General features: G+C 42.4%; 1 protein-coding gene across 2 annotated transcripts in view; it reads left to right on the top strand.

Moving 5' to 3' along the window:
* Window positions 1-19,655, top strand: part of UNC5C (unc-5 netrin receptor C) — a 375,760-nt gene that overhangs the window by 332,889 nt on the left and 23,216 nt on the right. For both annotated transcript variants that reach the window (XM_050944017.1, XM_050944016.1), the window contains 2 exons: window positions 12,173-12,341; window positions 15,812-16,045. In XM_050944017.1, coding sequence (XP_050799974.1) covers window positions 12,173-12,341; window positions 15,812-16,045 — 403 coding nt within the window. The remainder of the gene's footprint in view (window positions 1-12,172; window positions 12,342-15,811; window positions 16,046-19,655) is intronic.

Here is a 19,655-nt window from a genome sequence, read left to right as displayed (position 1 = left end):
GCAGCTCCATGCTACCCCCTGTTCAGAGCTGAGGCTACATGTCACAGTTAGCACAGGCTTGCCAACCTTGTGTGCCTCTGCTACTCTCCGGGTTCAAGCTACTTTGTCAGCATATCACCTTTCTACAATTCCCTGCCACTTTCCCACCCAAATGGGAGGCACTTTCCAGCTGAGCCTCATACACCACTCACCAGCCCCATCCAATGCCTTCCTCTTCAGAAGACCTACTCTAAAGAGGGCTATCACTGGAAGAAATACCTGCCCTCCGTGGCTTCCAGCTCGTTTGCAGTCTTGACACAAGCCTCTGAAAAGCAGATGTGAAGCTGAGAATGACATGCTAAGTGTTAAGCCAGGATTATGAGGCAGCCCTCTGATGGCCTGGTCAAATGATTAATTATTATCATCACCATCAAATTTCTCGCAAGCTGTCATTTTATGAAATAAGAGCCCATTTTAATACAGGAAAATGAAAAGTACTTGCTAGTTAACTCACTAAAATATGATTCAGAATGTGGACAGAGTGTGAGGTAAGGTAATATTTTCAGAAGCACCCTAGTGATTAAAGGAGACTAAGCCCTGTTTTCAAAAGGGAGTTAAGCACTTTGGAACCTAAGGGAGAGACTTTCAAAGGCCAAAATGATATTTAGGCACATATACTTAGGTGCCTAAGTGTCATTTGTCACTTTGAAGATCTCCCCTTAAGTCTTGGTGAAAGACAATGAAACTTAGGTTTATAAGTGCCCAAGTCACCTAGGGATAGATTTACAAAAGTGTTTAGGTGTCGAAAGATGCAGGGAGGTGCCTAGCGGTTCTAACAGAGGGCTGAGAGTGAGAGCTTTCAGTCTGATATTCTCCTCTCTTCACCTAACCTTCTCTGTGACCTAGGACAAGTTACTTAGGGCTAAATTATTACCTGTGGCACAACTTCCTAGCCATAGGCTACACCACCCCAGTAAGAGTGATTCAACACCATCATTCTGAGACACACTGCTGAATCACAATACCTTACCTTCTCCCTTCTTGCTCCCAGGGAATAGCAATTTTCGGCTGCCCTATACCATTAGCAAAATATTATCTAACCCTGCACTGGCTCAGCTACTCCAGTCAATGAGTAAGGAATGGAGCCAAGGCTCTACTTGTTCCCCATGCCTCTCTGCCCACCTGCTCAAGGGAGGAAATGTAGTCCTGCTTACTCCTAGACACCTAGACACAGGGGCTAGGTAACTGGCATCCTGACGTACAAAAATGCTTCTTACTCCTTACTTCCCTGCATGGGCATGTGGTCCATGTCACAGTCTGGCCCTTAATGTTGGCAGCAAGGAGCCCTAAAAGGGAAAGGTATTACTAGCAGCAATTTGAGCAAACCTGCTGAAGAGAAGGGAGAAATCCTATTCTTTAGGTGTGGAATAACATGCACAAAGACTAAATGACAAATGTAAAACTAAGTAATCATTACATGGTGTCATGCCTGTTTCTCCTCCTTATAGCTAAATCCATTTTTTGGCTCAGCCCTTGGATAGCTTTTGTTATGCCCTTAGCCACAGCTGTTTGTACACCGTACAATAGTGAGCACTGTTCTCTGGCTAAGTAGTCTTTTGAACCATGCTAAACATAATCTGTTTAAAGAAAAATTGAATAAAAAAGACCTTCATGCTTACATTATTCATGCCCTCTGTTTTGAAAATGGCTAATTACAAAAATGGCCTTGTCTATATTCACATCTCATATTGATTTTTTTCATGTTACTTTGGGCTATATTTTTTAAAAGACTAGCAACCTATACTGAAAAAGTGTCCATCTCTTGCAGAGGGAAACTATAGATAACCCAAGGAGACTCTCTTGTGCCTTTATTTGAATGGTGCGGCTGAGATAGTGTCCTACATTAAATTTCTCTCCACTCTGTTTTACTTCCTTCTGGAAGGTGGGAGCATGCGCAAATGAGTCACCCAGAAATTACTCCTACTAGTTGTTCTTCACATATGGAAAGAATCATTGCCTCTTCTCCCACTCAGTGATGGGCACCCAACGTGGCAGGCCAATCCTTGTTTTTACTTCCCTTTAAGGGCCATAAAATCCACTCTCCATGGTTCATGATAGCAGTTGCACTGCAGATGGTACTGTGCATAAAACCAGCATAGAGAGGGCATATTGAAAGTAGTGCTACCTGAGAAGAATGAATGAATGTGGCTGTGGGCGTATGAAGGCATGAACAGGAGGAGGAGGTCTTGCAGTTGCAGGAAAGATTTTGTGAGAGAGGAGAACACTCAGCTCAAATACGCCATGAAGGCAGCAGAGCACATCATACATATATTGAGGTGCCAGTTGACTCTAGGGGGACTTGTCATAGGCTCATTTCACTGGGTGATCAGATATGGTAAAGAGTATGCAGAGCATAATGAGATTGTTCAATCCCAGTCCGCTACTACATTACTTTCTCCAGAGGGGTGGATGGCCAGCCAGCCACTCGCAGCCTCTTCCCAGATTCATGTACTGCTGAAAAGCCTGCTGAGGCCCAATACCTCCTATGCAGAATGTCACATCAGGCTGGTGCTACCTGAGATTCCTAATAAGGGGACCACTAAGTGATAGTGGATAATTCAGATATATATTTGACTTAATTTTTTCCAGCACCTCTTTAAAACTCCAGGCTCTCCACACATTCTAAAATCAATAGTGTATACAATACTTAACATGAGCTACTTAGGCCAAATTTGTAAAGGTATTTATGCACTCAGTGTTGAAACACCTAATTGATTTAGGAGCTTTAATCTCATTTTCAAAGGGGATTTAGGCATGTAGAAGCCAAAATCCCATTGACAGATAATAGGATTTAAACTCTTAAGTGCCTAAATCACTTTTGAAAATGAAATTTAGACCCCTAAATCAGTTAGGCCTTGCAATGCTGAACACAGCAACACCTAAATACTTTTAAAAATCTAAGCCTTATTGCATTATCTGTAACCACTCCTAGAGCACTTAGAACTGCCTCAGACCCCATCAATCACTTCCCCAGACCCCTCATATTACATTACATATTATCACACCACAGTCACCTAGGATCCAACCCATCAACCTGTCCCCTCCTCAAACACCGAGAAACAGCATGGTGGTGAATTTAATGAGCAGCAAGCTCTCTTGCAGTGCTAAAGAAACCCAGAAGAGAATAATACATAAAGGACTAACTTCAGACATTCACTTTTTAAGGAGAAGTTTGTGGCCTTGGGTTTGGTAAATAAACCCTTGGAAATCCTGAGGAGTTTAACTTTGTGTGTACCCTGCATAGATATTTTCAGCAAACAGATTAAAATAACTCATGGGAAATGTATTGTGCCTAGGCTGAAAAATCCTTTAGAGCATTTCCAGCTGATGACATTTGAAAGTCCAAATATGAAACTATAATAAGGGATTTATAATGGAAACTTTGGGCCAAAACCTGCTCTCAGATATATGAGTGTAACTGGGAACAGAATTTGGTCCTCTTAGACTTACTCTAAGTAGCATAGCTAGAGCAGCACAGAGTTTCGGCCTCTTATATTAGATACTTGGGGATATATCTGCAGCCCCGTGAGATTTAGTTCATATTTATTTTGGAAAAATATGAAGCAATTCTAATAGCTCAAGTGAAATCAGGAAGTCTGTTATTCCTCAAAGCCCTGCTAATCCCTTCCCTCTCTTTCCTCCCATGCTCTTCTAAACTCTTCCCCTCTAGATCTATTTTGCAGGAGCCATCTAGAAACTAGAATTTGACAGAGTTCCCTCCACAACCTAATAACGCTGTTCTTTCTGTTGACTGAAAGGACTGGGTGTCAGAGCACTGTGAGGCTTTTCTTTCATTTCCTCCCCATTAAAGTGTGTGAGAGCAGGAGGATCTCCATGAAAACTTTACCTTTCCTGCAGTGAAGTGGGGCTCTAATGGTTCATAATAATTGCTGGTGCTCCTTCAAGGCAGTCGCAGGGTAGTTGTTTTCTGTAAATGTGTTAGAGTGGAGACAGGCAAGAGTGGTTTTCTCTATTTACAGCTTTCTAGCCAGATGTTTTTCTATTACTCTGCAGTACGTTTATATGCTTTACTCCTATTGCTTTGAGCAGGGTGGGCTGCCATCTGGATCCCACTGGACAATAGCAGAGCTGAGTGAAGCTTTCATGTTGACCTTGAACCCAATTGAACTAAGCCAGAGTTGAATGTTCACTGTGTTTGTGAACTGGCTGTGGTGGGGAGGAGGATGTTTGCATAGTTGGGAAATGTGCAGCAAAGTCCACAGGAATGTTCTCCAGACAGGTGTCCCCACCTTCTGGTCAATAGCCACCCTCTTCCCCCATTTCATCAGACTCTCTACACACCATTGCTGTCTTCAGGAGTGTGCTCAGTGTCCTCTTTCCTGCCTCCTGGGGTTAGGGCGCCTCCTGCCTTGGCCTATGAAAGTGCCACATCTACATCCCTACCTTCAGAGGAATCTCAAACAGGGTCCTTCCTATCTAATGTGTCTCTTTTGTTGGGGAAATATCCTAATTGAATTCCATGGAGCAGCAAGACAGGGAATCGCTCTTGTACTGCATTGGCTGTGCACTAAGAGGCAGGAGTTTGTAGTTTCTCCCAGCAAGGATGCCAGTCAACTCACAGGTCTTACCTAGAAATCGTGTGCTAAAAGAAGATCAGTTGCCTGAGGGTTCTAGGGAATCCATGCGAGTTCCATTGCTATTGCTCTGGGCTTACAGGGAGCTATCTGCTCTGGCGGCTTAGTGCAATGTTGCTGGAGTGAGAAGTGGAGGGTTTTCCTATCCTGTTCTGAGTATGGGAAGGAATGATCCTGTCTGGCCCCACCCACCCGAGGACCCTTCAGATGCAATGCAGTGACAGTGCCGTGATGGAACATGGGGAACACTATTCCATGTGAATGTTTCCAGAGGGGTTCACTGGGCTTGGGAAGCAGGAGGAAGAGGAAGAAGAAACAATCTTGTTCCTCCCTCCTCTTGGAGGCAAAAGTAGATAAGGAGTTTTTTGGATATGTGTGTTTTATAGTCTAGAAAGTTGTGGGGGGGTGTTCCTTTGTGGGCAGAGCTGGCACTAGGCATAAGCAGGCTAAGCAATTGCTTAGGGCTCCGAGCAGCACAAGGGACCCCCCATTCACTTTTTTAGTATGTGTTGGGGGGGAATATTCCAGATTGGGGGCCCCCCAACAGGTTAGCATTGGGGTGGTTTGTCAAACTCAAACTTTCAAACAAACCATAAGGGTTTGGTTCACTGCTAATCTGTCATGCACCAAACTCCAGGCTTCTGTTGAGCATGTTATTGCATAATTAGCCATTAAGGGGGCTTTATGTCGTCTTCTGAGACATCTGGAACCAGTCATTGCTAGAAGGAGGCTTTTGTTCTTGATGGACCATTGGTTTGATCGTGTATGGCAGTTCATGTGTTCTTATGTGAACCGCAGTTTTACGAAGAATTCTGTTAAACATGACACAGTGAAGGCTATCAGGATTTTGCTCCTGCACCAGGCACTCTAGTTTAATATGTACAGCAGGAGACACTGCGGAGATGCAAATGAGGCTGCATTTCACAATACCAGGGAAAGTGCCCTGTGCTCTTCAGCACAGCTGCACGAAAGTCCCAGTTTTGCTTTCTGGGTACAGAATAATAACAGATATTTATACAGCACCTTTCATGCCAAAGCACTTCATAGCTGTGTACAATCAGCACCAATAAAATGCAGCTACTGCAGCTGTTGGGGGGAGAAAGTACTGGCCATTGGCTCTGCAGGGAAGACCCATATGAACAGTACCACTGGAAATCTAACAACCATAAAAGGCAAACAGGACCTGAATTCTGAAGATCACACCCAAGAGACTCACTTAAACTGAAAATTGTGTGGATTTCAGTGTATCTACCTCAGAAGAAGAGGGGCTGCGTCAGCTCTGCCAGGATTTGAACTCATGACAGTAGAGGTATTTCAAACCTTGTGTTGAGACAATTAAGCCATCCTCCAGAAACCCATAATGGTGGAATTACTGATTAATTTGCTCCAGGGTGTAAGTTTGCCATTTTCACCAGTAAACTCCTACTTGAGTGGCAAAAAAAAAAAAAAAATCTGCTAAAACCCTCTGTCCCATTCCCCTCCATCCCATTCTCCCCAACTATCCTAGACAAAATTAATCTCCTAGACTCATTTATTTCAATCAAAAACTCAAAACAAAAACCAAAATGCTCCAACAGCCATCAAAGGGGAGGGAAACTTCATTTCTTCTTTCCTCCATAGATAGAACCAGGCAGAAGAACCCTAGGATCAATCCAGGACACTAGGTTTTAACTTGAAAGGGAGAGTGACAGCAAAAACATGGACCAGCAGTAACCTTTCCATTAACCTGACTAGAAGGGTGACCATCTGTTGCTATGAGTTATTTATTCCTCTCTCCCCACTCCGTCTTCTGCTTCCTATTTTGTTGTGGGGTTTTTTGAGAACAGCTATGATTGCCGGTAAAATCTACAGTTAAGCACTGCTGAGAGTAATGCATGCCTGTAGAAAAGGGGAGATTTTTTCTAAGAGTGATCTCATCTGCAGCCTGAATGGCCAGAAGTCATAACTACCTTAATGGAAGTGATACGTTTTATTACAGTGGGACCTACTTGATGGAATAACTCCATTAAAGGCATAACGCTGGTTGTGAAAAGTCTGTATATTGTGAATAAATGGGGAATTTTAATAGCAGATTGTTCTTAACTAGCAAATGTAGGAGGGAAAAGTGTCTGGAAATGTTTTAAGAGCTTTCAGTTGTTGTATATTTTTCACTGGCTGCAGTAAACCATGAGCTGAATTCTGCTCTCATTTACACCAATGTAAACCAGGAGTGGCTCCTCTGACTTCAGTGGAGTTGTTTCAGATTTACACTGATGTAGCTGAGGCCCCAAGCACGTAAACAGGTGATTAACCCCATTGATTTCAGTAGGACTGCTCTCATGCTTAATGTTAAGTATATGCTTTGTTGAATCAACGCCTGCAAGAAAGATCTGACCCCATTATTTGTAAAGATGTTGGTAGGTTTTCTTCCTTCAAGAAAATAATCCCCCTTTCCTCCATCAAACCTAAATCCAGCACTTGAAAGGGGTCTTCTGTGATCCATAGGAACACAGGAATTGCCAAGGTCCATCCAGTCCAGGATCACGTCTCTAACATTGTCAGGTACCAGTTGCTTCAGAGGAAGAATGAATAATCCGTATAATGGACGATTACAGAATAACTTGCCCATCGGGAAGTTTTTTCCGTAATCCCCATCAATTAGTGGTGGAAACAGGAGGGTTTATATTCCTGTTATTCCTATCCTATCTAATGGAACTGTGTCTGTTCTCATTAACCATATTAATGTCTGCTGCTTTGTTTGGATGGAATTTAGAGACAATTAGAAATTAGAGATGAACAAAATCTGTTGGGCCATTTTCATCCATCTCTGTGGCAATTGCAGGATATTTTCTCTATGTTGTGTACTCCATTGGGTTGTCCAGACTAATTTTAAATGACTCATTTTTCAAAGTTTCAGCTAGTTGGTTTGGGAAACTCTTGTACAGTCCAGTAGATTTCAGTGCCCCTTTGTGCAGTACCCCAGATGCAGTCTCACTAGAGCTGTGTAGAGAAGGGATTATCACTTCCTTGAACTTGTTACATGCCTCTTCCTATGTAGCCCAAAATCATATTTGCTTATTTTTTTTGCCACCTTATTACACTGCAAGCTGACATCTAGTTTGATGCATGCTATCACCCTACATCTTCACTTTTACTGTTTTCCTTGCTGACACATAACTGTGGTTTGGATTGTTCCCCTGAACTATTAGCTTGCGTTTTTCTAGAATTAATAGTTTTTGTATCCTGCCTGTATTTTTAACCTCTCTAAGTCCCTTTCCATTTCTTCCTTATTTTCACTGGTGTTCGCAACTGCCTTTTTCATTATTATTATTATTATTATTATTATTATCTACAAATTTAATGAATGTGCTATTATTTATACCTTCTTCTAAATCATGAGTAAACGTGTTAGGTGAAATCCTTACTTCACTGAAGTCAGTGTGAGTTTTGTCACTGATGTCAACGGGAACAGGATTTCTCTTGTTAAATGACACCGATGTGTGTTGCACTCCAATAGACAGCTTCCCTACACCACCTTACGTTGCTGTTTTCAAAGCTTAAAGTGGGTTAGGTTATCTGTAGTCACAAAATTAGCTCAAACATTAGAAAACACTGAGTTGGGTCCATTTCTAGGAAATGGTGGATGATGTGGCAGGGGCAAGAGTCAGGGCCGGCAGCACAGACAGTCTCCAGGCACCCTAATGAGAACAGATGGGCTGTAGTAGGCTGCCAGATTGACTGCCCCACCTGATTGGTAGGAAGAGTCAGCAGACCAGTTCTGAAGCCCAGCAGCCGTTCAGTGGCTGCTCAAAGCATTTGCCCATGACTGCGATAGCTCCTGCCCTGCTTGGCCAGAGCCTTGCCTGACTCTGGTAACCCGATCCTAACCCTCAGCTCCAATTCCTGACTTCAGCTCTGAACCTTGGCTCTGGCATCTGGCCTCTGACCCTGTCTGTGATCCTGGGCTCTGACTAATGACTCCCGCTCTAACCACTGGACATGACTGCCCATATCCTAGGCATTGACCGGTAGAGTATGAGTGTGCATTTGACTGACAAATAGAGAATGTAGCATCAATTGTCCCCACAGCTGTATGTTTTCTATTCTTTTCTGGACATGAGGTGATTCGTGATGGTGCCATGTTGTATATGCCCAGGAGAAGGGTACTAGCACTGAGAAAATGTTTTGTGTACACTTAAAATTGGAGATAAATCTCATAGGTTTGGTTTTGTCTTCTGGTTTTTCAGTTGCTATTTACCACTTAGAGAACACCAGGTCAGACCCTGCTGTCTCATCATTATCAGGTCATTACCAGCTTGCATCTATGCAGGCTGATGCAGATAGCCTGACCTCCATGACTGGCATATTAGTCCATTTGACTTTTCCTCTTCTCTTCCCACTCAGAGATTATTTAACCATTCTGGGCCAGGTTCCCCAACACATTTCATCTTGTGTAATCATTTATTCCTGTGAAAAGTGGCTGTAAAATGGTTCCATTAGGACCCGATAGTATTTTATGCTTAATTTGCACTCAGTTTGCGCAAGCGTAAATGGCTGCATATGTTGCAAAGTAGATCAGAATCAGGCCCTCTCTCTGTCTGAGCACTAACATTTGTTATATTGTAATGAAACTCCGTCATTGGCCAATGACTGACTTAATACTTCTTTGAGATCACTTTAAGTGCTATCATTACTTTATTATTATTATTATTATTATTATTATTATTATTATTATTCAGTACAACAGTACTTACATCCAAGCCAATTTTTAACTATTTGTCCACTAACTTTATAGTTCAGTCCAAAAATTTATCATGTTTGTGTGACGTGACTTGGTCTTTATAAGTCAATGCTTTTCTCCCTGCCCTCATGGTTCAGTTGTCCTTAAGATGGAGTTAAGTTAACCAGATGTTTAAGTCTGTGGGTTTGCCACAGCTGTGACTGTTAATACAAAAACTGTGATTTTTAAAGATTTTCTAATAACAAGTCATGGTGGTTTTAACCTACTGAGAAGACTCCTCCAGGAGTTTTTACAAATCTGAATCCACTAATATCAAAGTATTGTAGTGAAGTATGGGAGAGAAACATAAGTCTGAATGGTTGAATTAGTTATTTACTGCTAAATTATTTAAATATTATTTATTGAAAAATGAGGAATATTTTGTTGAAAATGTGACCTCGTGATTTTTTTTGTCTTTTGTATGGGACTTATCCAGCTCCCAATGAAATCAATGAAGAGAGTCCTACAAAATTCACTAGGAGTTTTTTTCCTCCCATAAGTGGTTGGTTGTTCCGGAGTTTATTTGGTTTTTGTTTTGCCATGTCAAAACAACCAGGTTAACAGATGATAGCTGACAGAATTGCTGTATTTTACTCTTTTTGAAAGATAGGTATTACATTTGTTAGTTTTCAGTCCATGACTTTTCAAAAATAATTACCATTAATTTAGTAAATTCATTAGCTAATTCTCATAGGACACACAGAGATATATTTAATCTGGATTTGCTGTTTTATATAGATTTCAGCTTTTCCATGTCAACCTTCATTTGTCTGCTTTTTACCAATAACTATACTGACAAGGAGTAGATTTTTCAAAGCACCTAAGTCCCATTTTCAAAAGTAACTTTCAAAACTTGGCTTTCAATGAGACTCAGGCACCGAGGTGCCTGGGTCACTTTTGAAAATGGGACTTGGGCTCCTAAATCACATAGACTTCTGAAAGTGTTACCCAAGGTTTACATTATTTTTCACCTTTTTTTTTTTTTTTTTTTTTGCTTGAGACAAGGTCCCGATTCTGCAGACACTTACACACATGCATACTTTTGCTAATATGAGTAGTCCCAATGAAATCAATGGCAATGCTTACATGAATACAGGTCCATACATGATTAAGTGTTTTCAGAGTTGGACCTAGAGGACTCAACAGTGAGCCACCCAGGATCCTGTGAACTTATTGCATACTGCATTAAATTCAGGTAGCTTTGCTGCACTAAGCCCTGTCAACCTCACACTCACATTCATTCCCTCCCTGTTTATAAGAACTACATCCAGGATGGCTTTTCCTATGGTTGGATCAGTGGTGAGCTGGAGTCGTTCCCACTGGTTCCCAAGAACCAGTTGCTAAAATTAGACCTTCGTGGAGAACTAGTTGTTAAAAGGCCAGGGGGTGGGCAAAGAACTCTGGTCCCCGAGCCAGACCATCCTGTTGCTCCCAGGATTCCCAGCTGGGGAGGCTGGGGCTCCCTCGGCCCCTTCCCCACATCCCCCCCAGCTGCAGCGTGGCCAGCCGCTGGCCCCAGCTGGGCAGCTCAGCTGAGCTCCGGAGTCATTCTGCTGCTTTGAATTGCCGGCAAGGTAAGGGGGGTGGGGGGGCCCTGCAAGCGCCAAGGCCATGGAGGGGAGGCAAGTGGGGCAATTTTCCCTAGGCCCTGCAGGGGCCCCCGGCCCCACGAGTATGTCTCCCCCCCGACCTGGCCCTTCCCCTCCCCCCCCCTTAAATCAGAACTTTTTATAGGGAACCAGTTGTTAAGATTTTGGCAGCCCATCACTGGGTTGGATTTTCTGATTTCTGGTTCATGAGTTTGTCCTCTATATAATTTAGGGATGTCTTTGGTGATCCATGTTTCGCTATCTTTGTCAGCCACCGGATGTTTGGTTGGCTAAAGTCACTCATGAGTACAGTATCCTATGGTTTTAAGCTCCCCAGTAGTTATCCTGGGATTAAATTTTTTTTTTTTACATTCCTCTCCACTCTCAGTAGCCCGTTGCTAAAGCCCACTACAAATTCTCCTTTGTTTTAAATTTACTCTACTCTCATTGCAAATATTTCACTACCACCCTCCTCATTCTCACATTGTATATTGCTAGTCTTGTAAGTATGTGTGACATATTACACCTATCCCTTCACCTTTTCCTCCTTTTTTTCTTTCTCTCATATACACTACATCTACCCTCCATGGGCACATTTAAAAAGTTCATTCTGGTTGTAGATATATTACTGGTTCTAGCAAAATTCTCTCTTTTAATTTAAGGGAAATTACTGGATCTGGTAATCATCAGAATACTGGTGGATCTAAAACCAGAGTGCATTTTTTTAGAAGTGCGCCCATAGTATGTGGACACTCCAGTGACGAGAATCCTCTCATGAAGTTTCAGATGTGGTCACTACTTCATACTCTTCCTGTGTTCTATGATTCTTCTTGTCTAGGAAGTGAAAAATTCTCACTCATGGTGCTTTCAAGAGCCCACATTCACATTTTTTCTATGTTAAAGACTGGTGGCTGCATTTCACTGGTGAGTGAAATGATACCTGGGTATATGGTTGGCACATCTTTGGGGATCCTTGGGAATGAAGGGTAGTCTGTAAAGATGAAGTGTTATTTGCTTTTTATTCTCCCTGCCCCAAAAAACAGGTGCTTTTTACAAAAATCTTTGTGAAAGTGGAAATCTGTAAGTGTGTGTTTCCAATCCTTTTGCGACAAGGACCTTTTCTTTACTTTGGCAGCATCTGGAGCCCTTTAAATTCAGCTAACAAACACATCTTTCCGTAATCTTGTCAGGCCACCAGTGGAAGACAGTCAAACCCTTTTGACTCCTGTGGTGAGCTGCGGGCCTCCAGGAGCGTTGCTGACACGGCCTGTCATTCTAACTATGCACCATTGTGCAGAGCCAAACACAGAAGACTGGAAGATCCAGCTGAAGAACCAAGCAGCCCAGGGACAGTGGGAGGTGAGTTCACAGTGAGATCACAGACTTCCAGCATATGCCCTGACTCAACACAGCACTCACCATCTTTGTCTTAAGGAAACAAAAACACCAAACATATACATATAACTTTGATGCCTAAAGTTTGGGATTTTTAGGGGTGAAACATTTTGCTGGCAGTCAACTCAGCAATACCCTCAGGTATCTATGTGGTTATACAAGCACTGGAAATAGTTACCTTGTGCACTGGGGAGCACAGGCCTTTCAGCTCTGGATAACTCAGTTCAAAATATAATTCAGATCAAAAGTGAAATGGATGTGGGGATCTGACCCAGTCTTTATTGCACTTTTGTTTTTGACATAAAATGAATAGTGTGGCACAATTCAGCATGACTAGCTAGGTCTGCTCAAAAGAGGCCTGGGGGTACATCAACAGAGTTGTTTGGGGGAAACTTGCACAGTGCTTTCTGCCTGGCTCTGCTTTGTTAATGACCAGGTAGATTTACTCTTTGAGAAGGTAACCTTCACCAGGCTGGTCTCATGCACAAGAGAAATATTTAACCCTAGGGCTGCCAGCTTGCCACAGCACTTAAGGACAGTGAGTTTCGTCTTGAATCTTCATGGAAGGTTCCTCGTATTTTTCTTTAGCTCCTCTCTTCCCCTATCTCTGTAGTTCGCTCTGCACTGAGAAGCTCTCCTGGTCGATGCGTGCTATTTCAAACAAGTGCACACAATCAGGAGGATTGGCATTAAAGCTGTCTTTTTGGATTTATCTCATCTTCCTTTTCCTGGCTACCAAACATGGGACATTGAACATGCCCTGCAATACAGAAGGAGCTTGTAACACTTCAGTGCTTTGTTTGAGACAGAGAAAGAAATATCTGTGCAATATGAACCAGGGATAAACAGCAAATAGTTTTACAGCTGATATATAAGGACTGGTTTTCTATAAATATAGACTTTCACTAATACTAAAACTGTGTGCCAAAATTCATAATAGTGAATGGCAGTGTCATTATCAGATTACAGTTCTAATGACAGGGAAACTATTCATTACCCACTGGAGGAATCCAACTCACTCTTTAATGGAGATATATTTTTCCTTAGAAGTCTCTTTTAAAACATTGTAAACTTAGCTTGCACTTGGCAAAAGGTTTAGAGTTTGGACTCTGTGTGGATAAAAATCTAAAAGTTGAATCTCTGGCCAAACCAAGACCTCTTAAGCAGTTTCATAAAGACATATGTTCTCAGGAGAGTTTTAATACCTCCTGCTTCTGGTTGGCTAGATACAGAAGCACAGTGGCCTTCTTTCAGGGATTCTGACACGTCAGGTTTCAGTCTTAGCTGGCCACAATGGTGAAGTGATGAGGGGAGATGGCAGGGAGAAAGAAAGGACAAATGAAAAATATTGGGAAAAGGTCAGTTCTGTATCAATTCTAAAGAGGGAATGTATTTTCCAGCTGGTTCCTACCTCCCTAGTTTGTACTGCTGTTTTCAACAGGGTAAAAGATGTCAACAATGCTGCAAACGATCCTCAGCTGCAGGACCTGGGTTATATGAGTGTATTTAATACTGAGTACAGTCCATCTCTCTTCCTCGCTATCTTGATCTGAGGCATGCAACCAGAATGCAGCATTACAGATTTGTAGAGTATTAGGGCAAAACACACCTTAATGAACTTGACGGGATGCTTGAAGTCAGTGCTGGTAATGCTGAAGTAAGTGGATCCCAGGGTAAGGAAGTGGTACGATGCTCCTGTGCCAAGAGTTTCTTCTTATAACAGGAAGAGACAGTGGAGGTATCTACATTGTGTGTACATTTTGTCAGATGCCACCTCCCCTAACCATTCTCCTGGCAGACTTGTTTGCTTCTGAAAAGCCTGTTTTGCTGCCACCATCAGTTCTGTGTCTCTCATGAAATTTGGCACATGCTGACTTACTCCTCTGAGTAGGTTTTAATGAGGGCAGTGTGACTGACATGGGCACCTGGACTGATAGCAGCAAGGACCCATTTCCAGGGTTATCCTTGAAAGAATATTGCCTGTGGCACCAGCTTTTCTCCACCCGTTTCTGGGCCAATGAATTCATGCACATCTAGCTGACTAATCTGCACTCCAGTGGAGTATCTCCCAGCACTGTACATATGTTTCTCATTTGTTTTGTGTTCATTACTGGCACCCCCTGATTTTTTTTTCTCCAGTCTCCTTTCTTGTCCTTGAAAGAGTGTTGCCCTACTGAAGGTATCCATGTTGACACCAAGCTGGTGCTTGCATGCTATCTGCAGAGTCCACAAGGTCTGTGATTCCAGTACAGTGAGTCTCATCTTCTCTCTTTTGGAACAGCTCTTCCATCTCTATCCCCCAACAGATGCCTGAATTGCTGTAGGCGATAAGTTCCTGCCAGGGCCAACACTACTGTTTCATGACACGGCCAGTAGGGGGGGTGTAATCAGCATTGCAGATGGCAACCTCTCTTCTGCCCTTGAGAAGGTGATGTCACCTTTGCAAATGTGCTGCATTCCCTCTTCCTTAGCCTGGGATCCTGAATCTGCTCCCAAACTCGGGTTGAATCCAGCTGCTTGGTCCGCTGCCAGATACCTGCTCCTCACCTCATGACAGCAAACACAGGGTGGATGAGTTCTGCAGAGACTCATGAAGCCCAGAGCTGCTTTTGCAGAACTACAATCTATTACTATCACCTTTTATTTATTTTCTTCCCAAGTCATTTAAAGTACATTGTGCCATGTGGAAACTGTAAAGTACAGTTCTGAATGGAGGAAATGGCAGAGGGGCTGTTTTCTTCTAAGCAGAGGGAAGAAGGTGAAAAAGCAGTCTCTTTGTATTTGATTTGTATGTGTTTTGCCTTGGCCCGGCGGTCTCGTCATGGGGGATTATTCTGATGAAGCAACAGGTGATATTCTTTGTACATGTGGCATTCAGCCATCACTGAAGTTACTTCTGTCTGAGTTCTAACAACCATTGATTATGAAAATTAAGAAATTAAGGCTCTTATTATTCACTTAGATAATGTATTGAGTGTTCATGTCTGGAGCTGGTCAAATAATATTCCTCAAATAGGTCATTCAGCAAATGTTGCATTTTTCCTGCAAATTTTTTCTCATATTTTACATAATTTGCCCTGCTCTGTTCATCACTCTAAAAGCACCTACATGCTGCACATAAAACAATCGTAAGTTTTAGGTAGCCAATGGCAGGTATAGACCATCAGCATACAGCAGCATTTGCCTGCACCAGCCCAGAAGGAAATCTAGAAGCAGAGAAATGTTAAATGTTGATTAATAAAATGACCCAAGAGGAAGGACTTAAGATAAATTCTGGGACTTGCATGAACATCTATGGCATTGGAGTTCTGCAGTCAAGGCCCTATCTCTGAGTAGGCTTTGTCTGGCCCCGGCCCAATCCTGATTAATGCAAAATAAATGGGCTTCTCTGGTGTCTGGCCTGGGCTCTCTAACTCTGCCTGTTTATCCCTTAGGACGTGGTGATGGTTGGAGAGGAGAACTTCACCACCCCATGCTACATCCAGCTAGACCCAGAATCCTGCCATATCCTGACAGAAACACTTAGCACCTACGCCCTGGTGGGACAGTCAACCACCAAAGCAGCAGCAAAACGTCTCAAGCTGGCCATCTTCGGGCCGCTCTCCTGCTCATCACTGGAATACAGCATCCGAGTCTACTGCTTGGATGACACTCAGGATGCCCTTAAGGTAAATGCCATACACTTTACCATCTAGCTCTAGCAGGAATGCAGTAATTGCAGTGAATAGACCCTAATTAGTGTGCAGCTGCTTGTAATTTATGTTCCCTAGATCAGCGTTTCTCAAACTGGAGGTCCTGATTCAAAAGGGCATCTCAAGGCTATTATGGGGTGGGGGATGTGCAAGATGATATGGTGCTGCTGCTGGCATACACGCTGCCTTCAGAGCTGGGTGGACAAAGAGTGGTAGTGGCTGGTCGGGCACCAGCTCTGAAGGCAGTGCCGCGCCAGCAGCAGCGCAGAAGTAAAGGTGGTATGATATAGTATTGCTGTACCCCCACCTCCACTTGCCCCTCCTCCTGGCAGTATCCTCTATTTGGGAACTTGAAATATGGTAACACTACTTTCCACTTTTTGAAAGACTTCAGCACTTTTGACAGCAAGGATAGTTATTACATGGTTCATTTAGTGCACCTATGAGTATGTATGGTAGCTTGCTACCATTTTTTGCGGGGTTGGGTTGGTCAGAGCCTGAAATATTTCCAAACAGGGACCGAGCAAAAAAAAGTTTGAGAACCCCTGTTCTAGATCATTTTTAAATCATTTTATTTTTATTTTATTTAATTTTTGATTGGAGGAAGAACTTGACAAGACACTTTTATAGAAAGGAAAAAAAAAAAAACCCCAAGCCCCAGGTTGTCCTTTGCATAATGATTTCACTCAAATGCTAAACTAATTTCCCCCCCAGCATTCTTTGTTCCTTTGTTTACCTGGATCATAACCTGAATTCAGAGATTTTTGCATTATTAAAGGGCCATAAGGTGCGCAAGGGCTTCATTCGTTATTCATGTATTTTTAATAGTAAGTGCCAGGTCCTCCGAGATGATGAAATGTATAAATACCTCTTTGTAAATAGCTGATAATGATAAAAGAAGTTCCTGGGTCATTAATCACTGCCTGCTTTTATATTGCTTTGTTATATCTGTCTGTGTGCTGTTTTTGTGCTGAGAATTTGCAGCTGAAATACATCAAGGCTATTGCTTTCTACAGCTACGTACCTAACTTTCTCTGTATATAACTTGAGCATATACATAAGTTTACACATACATTGTATGGGTATACATAAGTATGTATACTTGTGTATATATAGTACCTATAATAGACATATAAAGACAGGTGCTTATTATAATAAGCATACTAACTTGTGCACATATATGTATGAATGTAGGTTATTGAAAGATTTTCTGTAATCATAACCAGATCTACAGATGCCATCTAGGTAGCAAGAAGAGTTCAAATCCTAACGCTAACTGATTAGCGGCACTGCCAGTGATATCTAAGCAACATGAATTGCGTGTTGCATACAGAAGAAAGATGCTAACAGCTTTACTTAGAAACAAGCCACATAACGTGCGCACACGCTGCCTCAATATGGGAGATGTTTGTGTTTCTCAGAGTGTTGACTTTCACTGTGGCTGGAAAATTCCATTTTCATCTCAAATGCCATTTAGTATCATGTCTTCCTGGACATTACAGTTTATTATGTTTGTCACTGGAGTGGTCGGAGTACTTTCCATAGCTATAAGAAATTTAGCAAAGCAGTGGACTAAAGAGCGGAGTGCAGACTAGCATATCGTGGTCTGATGCTCAGCATTGGGTTTGTTTATAAAGCGGCTGGGAACTTGATCAAGAGAATTATGACTTTGTCAGAGCTGAACCCTTTTGGAAACAATAATTATTTTTTCATAGTATGATTTCTTTTTATTTAAAAGTTGGGAAGAGGGACTTCTGTACCAACCAGGCTGAGGATCTTCAAAAGCCAAGACCGCCTTATGCCTCTATTCCCTTTGGTCCACATGGTCATAATGGAATTTTCTATTGGTTTATTAAGCTCTGAGGTGAAAATAAGTGATTCAAAGCTGCCTTGTAGCAAGTACTGAAGATGTTTGAATGCTGCTGTGAGTTTCAGAGTAGAAGGTTTGGGCAACAGGAGATGGCTGAATTCAGTTAGACACCGTTCAGTGGATTTTTTTTTTAATGTTTATTTGAGTATTTGGAACTCTGTCCAGTAAAGTTCACCTGAATAAATAAGACTGTACAAAGGATCATAAGAACAGTTGAGTAAAATGGAGAGAAAATCCTTTATAACATTCAGTGATAATGAATGGAAGAGAGAAATTTACTGAGTATAAATCCCTGGAGAGATTGTGTTGATGTTAGGATGTCGGAATGTAAGATTGGTTTGTAATTTGGTGGTTAATCCCTCACTTCCTTTCCAGCTCTCAGTTATTTATTCAGAATGTACTACAAAGGGCTCAGTGTTGGCAGTGTTGTGTCTTCTGGAGTCAGATCTGAAGAGTCCTTCTGGATCTATCACTGAACCAACAATAACATGTTTGGGCTTTCAAGGGTGGGCAACAGTTGACAGAGACTTGTGAACAAGTGCCTCGTGGCCTCCTGTCCACAGAGTGATATTAGCATCATCCGCTTTCTTCAGCAGAGGATGAACACTTCAACCACAGTTTTGTGGAAAATAAAGAGTCTTTGGAAGGGAAAAAATAGGTTGGCCTCAGAATGAAGGACTGTGAATGGGGCTTTGCAATGCAGTTTGATCTGGCTAGGTCTTGTCTGACAGATTCTACCACAAAGATTAAAGGAGAAGCATGGAAGATAACCAAAATCTGTGTTGTGGGGCTTGGTTCAATGGCAGCACTTTGCACTGCCAGGCTTGAGACCAGGGTTTGATGTCCGAGTCCCAATCATTTGCTCTGCAGAATGACAGGGGCAGGGAATGCTTTTGTTATGGCAGCTCTTCTAGCTGATTGAGGGGCAACACTGAGGGGCTGCAAAAAGTGGATTATAAGATCTTTGGGACAAGGGCCCTCTTTTTCATATGTGTTTCTACAGTGCCTAGCACAGTGGGGCCTGGATCCATGATTGGGGCCACCTAGCACTACCACAATACAAATAAATAAATAATAATAATAAAGGGATCCAGTCTATAACTGGAAGGATAGTGGTTGTTTCAGGGGATCTGGAGGGTTTGGGTGGAAAGTTGGAGAGTAGGAGCAAGGGCTGCTCAGGACTTTGACAGAGATTTGAAGGATGTCTGGGATCATAGTGATTTGGGACTGGGGTAGATCAGCGAAGTGGCAGGTGAGACATGGGTTGGAATTCCTCACATCCCAGAGGAGAGGTTGCTGAATCCGCAGTCCGCAAAGCTGAATTTAGTAACATTAAAGAACAGTGGTGCTGGAAATAGTGGTGCTGCCACACCCTGTGGGTTGAAGTAGTAATAACAAACACCAAATACATGGTTTCTATGGTTTCTATAATCAGTACCCCCACTATAAGAATTATTCCGGCACCCCTGTTAAAGAGAAGTAGATGTGAGGGGAGAAGCAGAGTGGAGGTAGTTTCCCCTTGCAGTTTTGGTGGGAGCCAGGAACGTGTCAATAGACCAACAGTTCTATGCTGATGGATACAGGAAATGTTTTCACATTGGAATGTCTGAGGTTTGGGGAGTCTTTTAGGGGGTTATGTATTTATTTTAATAGTTGGCCAAATACATTCTATTATTATTTAGAAATAAGAAATCTGACACATACTGTATCCATCCC

Source organism: Gopherus flavomarginatus, chromosome 3 (assembly GCF_025201925.1).
Source record: "Gopherus flavomarginatus isolate rGopFla2 chromosome 3, rGopFla2.mat.asm, whole genome shotgun sequence".
Classification (NCBI taxonomy): domain Eukaryota; kingdom Metazoa; phylum Chordata; order Testudines; family Testudinidae; genus Gopherus; species Gopherus flavomarginatus.
Note: the sequence above shows the minus strand (reverse complement) of the source record. Positions and strands in the feature narration are given on the sequence as shown.